Source organism: Macrotis lagotis, chromosome X, assembly GCF_037893015.1.
Source record: "Macrotis lagotis isolate mMagLag1 chromosome X, bilby.v1.9.chrom.fasta, whole genome shotgun sequence".
Classification (NCBI taxonomy): Eukaryota; Metazoa; Chordata; class Mammalia; order Peramelemorphia; family Peramelidae; genus Macrotis; species Macrotis lagotis.
Genome location: NC_133666.1, coordinates 385,469,251 through 385,478,485, shown reverse-complemented (window position 1 = coordinate 385,478,485; position 9,235 = coordinate 385,469,251). Strand labels below are relative to the sequence as shown.

The following is a 9,235-nucleotide window of genomic DNA, read 5'->3' as shown; positions in this document are numbered from 1 at the left end:
AAAAGAAGTGATGGGTGGCATTTGGTTGAGACTTTGGTGTAATTGGACTGAGAGGTTTGGGAGTGCAGAGCTGGGAAATATGGAATGGGAAATGGAGCTTATATGATGACCTCGAGGGATTCAGAATAATTGGCAGTGGGAGAGTATAATTAGGTGAGAGAGGCTGTTAATCATAAGTGGACTGTTAATCATTAAGTGAAAAGTACCTCTCTTCCCACCAGTTATGGAACTTTTAAGCAAGAAACTCATATTATAGGATAGAAGGAGCCCAGCTTCTGTCTCTCTTCCACTTCTCCTCCCCCCTTCTTATATGTCATTTCCTCCATTAAGCCATTTTTGATTAGTGCCCAGTTTCAATCTCTCTCTCTCTCTCTCTCTCTCCCCCTCTTCTCTCTTCCTCTCCCCTTCTTAAATGCCATTTCCTCTATTAAGGATGGTAACCCACCACCATCACCACCAATGCCATTATAGTTATCTCTTTACATCTTTTGCCTCTTTTTGTTTAGACTGATACCTAGTAGGTTCCTAATAAATGCTGATTGATTCATTGTAGTTAGATCACAATCGTCATATGCTTTGTTGTAATACTAATGTTCAGTTCTTCAAGAGACTGTCAAGTTCCAGATCTCAGACAAAGGACAATTAAAGTGGAAAAATAATGTAACTTTTTCTGACTCTCCTACCCTAGCTACCCCTCAGGTGAATATGACCTTTTCCTTTTCAAATTTCCCCTAGAGTCCAACGAGATCAGTCCCTTCTTTTTAAAAAAAAAATTTTATTTATTCATTTTTCCAACTACGTGTAAAGATCATTTTAAACAATCCTTTCTGGTAAGGTTTTAAATGTCATTTTTTTTCTCCTTCCTTCCTTCCTTGCTCTCCTCCCTCCCCTGACAGAAAGCAATCTGATATAAGTTCTATGAGTTTAACTATGTTAAACAAAACATCACTTTTCTTAAAAGATTATCTTGAGAGTAAAATATCATACTTTTGTAAAAACATTTAGTAGAGTACTTGACAATAGTTTTGTATTAATATAAATGTTTATTGACTTCCCCTATTAGAATGTTTGCTCCCTGACAACAGGGACTGTCTTTCTTTCTTGCTTATTTATATAAGCTTACTACTTAGCACAGTGCCCAGCATATTTTGCTGTCATTCAATTGTTTCAGTCATTTCTGACCCTTTTTGGGGTTTGTTTGTTTTTTTTGGTCACTAAACACTAAAGAAGTTTGTCATTTCCTTCTCCAATGGAGTCAGTGGACCCATTTTGACAGGCAATCTCAGGTAAAGAGGTCATCCAGTTAGGAAGTATCTGAGACTGGATTTTAACTGAAGTCTTCTTGACTCCAGGTCCAGTGTTTTATCTATTGAACCACTTTCTGCCTGTCCCTACATATATTAAGGATTTACTAAATGCTTGTTGTCTACCTACTTGAAAAAAAAAGTTACATTTATAATGACCATGGGTCTAATTGAAATATAACAAATAACTTTATTGACATTATTTATATTTGTTTTGCCATTTCAGTTACATCTCTGTGCTGACATTAGAAATCTACATAATATATATTATATAGGGTTTAGTTTTCCCTCAAAGGCTTCTTTTTCTTTGTATATTTTAGTTCCACTAATTTTCCCATAGAGTGAATGAAACGAGATATTTTTCAACCATTAATTTGCAGAAAATAATGATTAAATGCACTATTAGCAGACCAGATTTACAATGGGCAGCTTGTGGCTTCATTAGTTTTATACTTAGATAAATGGTTGCTATTATTTTTAAAATATCATATTATAAAATAATAAATAACAATAAAAACTATATTCTACTATAAACTAACAGTGAACAGTCAAACCAATGCTCATCTTCAAGTGTGCAAATCATTCTTTCTATGTCCATTAAAGTAAGAAGAGCAGTTAATCATTTTTAATCTAAAAAAAACTTGCTGAGAGAAACAGGAACATGATCAAAAGCCTCTGGGCTTTTGCGCGGCCAGATAACAGTTTTGTGGTTTGCTGCTCATGGTGTAAGATTCCGTGAAAAAAAAACCAGAATGTTTCCATTTTAGGGGGAGCAGAATCTGCCAAAGAAAAGGATAGTGTTGGTTTTGTTGTGCCTGATAAAGAAAAGGAAAGGATGGTCTGCCACAAACTGCTGTCCAACATGACCAGTTCGCCCTGTCATGACAGCTCCAGTGCCAGCAGCTGCTTCTGTGCCCTCTTCATTGACCTCTACTGCAGCTTGGTGAAACACTTGGGACAGAAAGAGATCATTTCTCTCTGTCATTCCTGAAAAATTGGCTTGGTTTACGCTAAAAGCATCTTTCATTCCCATGCCCTGCAGAATGGACTTCAGTTCATAATTCTTTTCCAGCTTGAACTTGGGCAGAAACACATGAATGTCACTACTTTCCATTGTGGCTTTGTTGATCCACTCATTAAGTTTTCTGTAGGTTATTTCTCTTTCTAGCTGCAGGAATAAAAATAATTACAAGGCATATCAATTTTTTTAAAAAGGGCTATTTACTTCCAATATTAGAAACATGTACTTCTTCTACTTGAAATTATTTTAGCTTAGTCATCATGGGAATGAAAATGAGATTGAATTGCCTTATAAAAATATTTGTAGGAAAAAATGGAATTTGCAGCATTTTTGAAAGCATTTTATTTAATTTTGGCATGGGAAATGTAGTTAATTTTTTTGTAACTTGGTTTACACATCCCCATGCAAAATATTTTCTAAAAATAGATATGATCATTTCATAAAAGTACTTTTATCATCAACCACTAATAATTAAAGTATTAATTTTCTTACCAATTCCAACCCAGTGGAAGAGTCAGCAATTTCATCAGGAAGCAGGATGAACATGCTGACATCACCAGAATATGGGAGTTCCAGAATCTGAGCCTTCATCTCCTTTATGTAGCCAAGGTTCAACTTAGCTTGTAGGTACATCATCTCTACAGGTTTACGCTCAGTCTAATGTACAACAAAAAGAAACAGGATGTTTGAGAACTGGTATATAAATGAAACTCTCAATATTAAACATCTTTTCATTATACATTTATAGTAAAAGTCTGACTGATATTCAGAATCTGTAGGGACCAGATACGAACTTACAGAGTTAAGAGATGTTCCTTAATAGATAAGTGGTCAGAGGTCATAGTAGACAGAGTTCACAGTTCAAATCTGGTCTCAGGCATGTACTAGATTTGTTACTCTATGCAAGTCTTCTGTCTACTTCAGTATATTAAAAAAATTTATTTGTTTTATTTTTAATTGATGGAATAAAACAAGCATTTCCATTAAAAAAAAGATTATGAAATTGCAAATCTATTGTATACAACTTGATATTCCTTTTAAATATATATAAAATTATCATGTAAATATTTTCTTCTTCTCTGCCTAACACTATAGAGATGCTATCATCAAAATGGTCTACCTAGATTACTGTGAAAATAAAATGAGATATTGGGAAAATACTCTGTATAAAAACACTAGCTATGTAATAGGTTTTGAAAGAATATTTGCTAATTATCAATGGTCATAAGAAGAATTTCAAATTAATGCAAATTTGAGGTATTATTTTGTAGTCAAATTGGAATAAATAGAAAATCTCAGTGTTGGATGTACTGTGAGAAGATACTAATACTAATCATTATTGGTGAAGCTATGAATTAGTCTAACCATTCTGGAAAAAATTATAATTAAGCAACAAAAGTTATTTAATTGTTGATATAATTTGACCTAACAAAAGTGGGATTATATCTTGAGGAAGGCTAAGGGCAGTAAGAAAAGAACTATGGGAATATCAAAAAATTCACAGAAGCATAATTTGTAATGAGAAAAAGTAAAGAAAAAATTATGAAATTATTAAACAAATTTTAACAAATAGCTATAAGATATTATTTATTAGGAGCTCTGAGGAAGTTGGAAAGGATTGAAAAGTGAACAAAACAATCAAAGAACATATGAACCAAAACAAACAACTTAGTAAATGAAGTTAATATATTGATACATCAGAACTTGTTAAACACAAGTGACAATGTGGATAACAAATGACGGAGGTGGGATCTCTTGCCTTTCTTTTAACAGAGAACTAGAAAAATGAAAAGTGACATATCCTATAAATTCAGATGAAGTGAGTTTTTGTTGGAGAATTTTTCTGAGTATCTGTTGAGCGGTATCTGTTGTGTAAAACCAAAATGTATCTTTTTTTTTAAAAAACTGTTTAAAAAAAGGACTCCATTTTTACAATTGGACTGACATTTAAATGTTATTAGAGATGTCAAGAGAACTATGGTCTAAAGTTGTATGAAAACTCTCATACTTAAGAAGGGACAAATTTCTTTTTTTCATAGAACAAATTTATTACTATTACTTAGTCTGAAGGTGGACTATTATCGCATGACACTTGAAAGATTGAAATTAAAACAAATTAAATATACATAATTAATTTCCCTTTTAAAAAGTACTATAAAGTACTTTTGTTTTTAATAGCTACTATCTTGCCTTCAGGGCAGTTATAGTCTTTGTAATAGGAGTTGTGGGACATATATACAAATAACTGCAACACATGTCAGAAGGCATCAAATTTGTTGAATGAACTAGATGAGTTTTCAAGACCACTTTCATCTCAAAGTCCCGTGAACTGTAAAGGGCAATCAAGAAAAATTCTTCAAGGAGAGATTGCTTCAAATTGGAGGATCATAAATATCTTCAAAGAAGATATGGCATCTAATTGATCCTTGAAGGAAGGGGATTGGGAAATTTCAAATGTTAGAAGTGAGGAAAGTTAGAGAGGAGAAACATGAGTAAAGTCCAGGAGAATTGACAGACAAGCCAAGACTCTACAACTAGGGAATAATTAGATTGTTCTTTATTTGCCTTGGTCCAATTTCTAATCTGTAGGTTATAACTAGATGTGAAATCTTAACATATTTCCCATACCAATGTCACTTTGAAAGGCTGTGGTCTCTTTGCTTTGTTCTGAAATGGAGTTTTCCATTTTCCTTTGAAGTAAACAGTATTTACCAGGACCAATCTGGTGTCATTATTCAAAGATCCCTCAGGTAATAGATCTGGAATTTTACCTGTAGAGAATTATATATATTTAGTGAATAATTATAGCAATTTTAAATGATTCTAGGACAAGTCACTCTTTTGCTATTATTATTTTGTATTTAATGTTTGAGGGACTATCATGAAAAACTAAAATAGCATTTTTTTTGCAATAAAATAGGGGTATAGACATATACACTCATTCCTGAAAACAAAGGACAATGCCAGTGGCGGGATTAGGAGGTCAACATGTGCTGCATCCTTTTTTTATATAGTTTTGTTTTCTTTTCCTAGGTCTTTAGGATTTGAAAGTAGTAGTTTGAAAATTCTGAGTATTGAGATGACAAATTATTCTTAAAATTTTTATCAATGACATGCCTGCACAATTATGGGCAATAGCTTTGATGTTCTGGTTTGAAAATAATGTATTTGTTGAATTCTTTTTTTTCTAGTTTACTTTTTTTTGCAAGGTAAATGGGGTTAAGTGGCTTACCCAAGGCCACATGGCTAGGTAATTATTAAGTGTCTGATGCTGGATTTGAACTCAGGTCCTCCTGACTCTAGGGCCAGTGCTCTATCCAACGCGCCACCTAGCCGTCCCATTTGTTGAATTCTTAAGGAAATCTATGGTCTTACTTTTGCAGTACAGCAATTTATTGTCTGCTAGTTTGTAAAAGATAGTGAACTTCTGGTGTAAAATGCTACCTACCTTATCTTGAATTTCCAAGTAATTATTAGCTAATTAATTTTTGCAACTGCAGATAGAGGTTAAAGTAGCTGTGTTCTTTTGAGTGTTTCTATTAAATTAAAAAAGACTGTTTAAATTTTGCAAAGTTTTTGATTTTACCTTTTTCCCAACCCCTGAAAACAAATGTGATCTCTAGGCTTTGTTTTGTTTTGTTTTGTTTTGTTTTTTAATTTGTTAAATCCTAGATAAAATAAGGAAAAAAATATTTTAAGGTCTGATTTCTCCTTTCAATTTGGAAAGGCAACCTTTAACTACAATGAAAGTTGTATCCTCAGGTTTTAGTGATTGGAATAAGGTCGATAGAAAGGAGGAGGTGAGAATTCCTTCAAGAGCACAGCCCTTGTGGCAGCTAGGTGGCAGAGTGGATTAGATCAGGGCTCTGGAGTCAGTAGAACCTGAGTTCAAATATGACTTCAGACACTTGATAATTACCTAGCTGTGTGACCTTGGGCAAATCACAAAACACCATTGCCTTGCCAAAAAAAAAAAAAAAAGAGCACAGTCTTTCCCTCCCATTGGCATTAATGTCAGAGATAGAATATTAGTCACAAACTGATAAAAGACCTGGATTAGAGGAGTGGAAGAGAGATTATATTGGAGTTACCAGTATAAATGATTATATGGCTAATTAGCATTCACCTAATCAGGGAGCTAAATAACTAATAAGGGAGGAAGTTTTTTTAAAAAAAAAATGTCTCCAGGGGCGGCTAGGTGGCACAGTGAATAGAGCACCAGCCTTGGAGTCAGGAGTACCTGGGTTCAAATCCAACCTCAGACACTTAATAATTACCTAGCCATGTGGCCTTGGGCAAGCCACTTAACCCCATTGCCCTGAAAAAGCTAAAAAAAAAAAGTCTCCAAACTTATTTTTATAATTCCCCTTCCTCATATTTCTTCTAAATAACTCAGAGTGTGATTAAAGTCTATTTTCCTTTGTTCTAAGACTCTTGTGTGACCCTGGGCAAGTCATTTAACCCTGTTGGCTTCAGGTTCCTCACCTATCAAATGAGCTGGAGAAGGAAACTGCAAACCACTCTAGTATCTCTGCCAAAAAGGGATCACAGGAACAGCATGGCCTAATCACTCAACTGAGCCTTGAAAGTACTAATTACTTTTTGATTAAAAAATAAACATATCATTTATGTTAACATATGATAGGCTGGTTATTATTTTAAATGAACTAATAAATACATTAAATACATCAGCTTTTATTTCTAATGAAGTAATTATTGATAGATACAAACAAAGTTGTTTGGAAGTCCTTAATGATTAAAAAGGTAAAGGGATTTTAGTTCTAATTCTTCTTTTATAACATGATTAATATGGAAATATGTTAAACACGACTGTACATGTGCAACCTATATCAGATTGATTACTGCCATGGGGAATAGGGAGGGAAGGGAGAGTGGTAGAAAAATGTGGAACTCAAAAGCTTGCAAAAGGATAAATGCTGAAAACTATCTTTGCATGTAATTGGAATAAATAAAATAAAATAGCATTAAAAAAGTGTAAAGGGATCCTGAAATGAAAATGTTTGAGAATGACTACTTTGAATAAAAATGTATATTTCATATTCACCAAAAGAAATAGATACTGAAGTAGTCTTTGATTTTCAATGTAACCAATCCACTAAAGCATTCATTAAACAACTAAGATATGGCTGATACTGTGCTGGGGTCAAGAAAAACAAATACACAGAACAAAACAATCCTTGCTTGCAAGAAGTTCCCTTTCTAAATAACAATCTAAATTGTAAATCAGATTTTAGTGGATTCAGTACACTTCACATTGTTTCTGGCACAAAACAGGTACTTAATAAAGACTTGTTTCTGTCCTTTCTATTAAGACCCTATTGGGAACAGAACACCAAGTTTGAGTAGATGCTAAAACTCCCTTTTCTCTAAAGAAATTTCCACTTTAATGGAGAAAATCTGTTGAATGTCAAATGTCCAAAGGATGACAAGGACATATAAAAATTAAAATGAGTCATAGTTTTTAAAATGAAGGACATCACTGTGAGAATTTTCCTACCTTTTGTTTGAGTTTCCACCCAGGAGTTGATCTCCTTTCTAGCTCCAATTGCATCTTCTCTAAAGTTGATAGGTTGTGGTTCAGCAGAGAAATATTCTTCACAACGGCTCAGGTATTCCTTAAAGGCAAAACATCTTAAAGTTCATACAATTTTACCTGATCATGATAAGGTTATAACTGCAAATTCTGAACCTGTCTTCAAGGTTAGGAGATATGAGGACTATATCACAAATGTCTGCTGAGGTTGATTGGAAGTGAGGGTGGCAAAAACTGTGTTAGATCAAGAAATATGCTAGGGGTTTGCTACAGAAGTCTTGTCCCTAGAAATCTAAATATCTCCTTCCTCTTGCCAACTTCCCTTCCACTGTTTTTGGCTCTAACAATAACAACATTCTTATAGTTCCTATTATGTTCAGACATTGTGCTAATCATTTTTTATATATATCGTCTAAGTTGATTGTCACAAGAAACTTGCTATTATTAATCTCCATTTCTCAGTTGAATAAATGGAAGCAAAGAAAGGGGTAGTTGACTTGCCCAAGGTCACACAACTAATAAGTAACCAAGGCTAGATTTCAATTTAGTTCTTGAGCTACTTCTCTTGATTGACTACCTTGGACACAACATTATAGAGGAAAGGGAGGCTTTGTGCGCATAGTGGGAGAGAGGATAGCTAGAGCTAAGTGACAATAATGCCCTTCTACTAGATCCCTTATTATTGATCATATATAATGATTACAATCATAAGTTGCAATTTGGGCACAAGTATCCAATTATCAGCTGCCATTGCCAAGGGCAGTGAAGGGGCAGGGGGAGAAGATATTCTTAGGGAACCCTATGGAACTTTAGATATCTACCATATAGGCTGAAAAAGCTATGTTTTCTTCACTCTTATTTATTACAATCAAAATCATGAAAATGACAGTTTTATTTTTTAACTAAACTATCAATAAAAGGGTCAACATGGTTTACAAAAAAAGGAAAGGAAAAACAAAGTCATTCCAAATAAATTATATCTAAGCATGTCTGTCTAAGACATTAGTCAATACAGAGTATGGTTACAAAGATAATTATTTGTATGTTATAAATTTAATAATCCAAAATGTCTTGTCATTTTTTATAATTTTATGATTTAAATATTTTTCATACCAAAATACAGAACTGATGACTATATCAAATTTGTTAAATATAAAAGGAAACTGTTAAATTTAACTATTCCCATATATAAAGCATGGGGGCCGAACCTTTGATTTCATTCTTTTAGGCAATTCTGAATAGATTCCTTCTACCAAAGCAGGTTAGTACCTTTCCTACAATTTGTAGGCTTAGAAAGTAATATTTAAAAGTTAAGTGATTTGTCCAAGATTCTACAGTGGATATGTAGCAGAAACA

General features: G+C 33.5%; 1 protein-coding gene across 2 annotated transcripts in view; it reads right to left on the bottom strand.

Moving 5' to 3' along the window:
* Positions 1-1,474: 1,474 nt before the first annotated feature.
* Positions 1,475-9,235, bottom strand: part of SERPINB2 (serpin family B member 2) — a 28,878-nt gene continuing 21,117 nt past the window's right edge. For both annotated transcript variants that reach the window (XM_074201323.1, XM_074201324.1), the window contains 4 exons: positions 7,844-7,961; positions 4,954-5,096; positions 2,818-2,982; positions 1,475-2,472 (listed from right to left, as the gene is read on the bottom strand). In XM_074201323.1, coding sequence (XP_074057424.1) covers positions 2,068-2,472; positions 2,818-2,982; positions 4,954-5,096; positions 7,844-7,961 — 831 coding nt within the window. In that variant the 3' untranslated portion in view covers positions 1,475-2,067. The remainder of the gene's footprint in view (positions 2,473-2,817; positions 2,983-4,953; positions 5,097-7,843; positions 7,962-9,235) is intronic.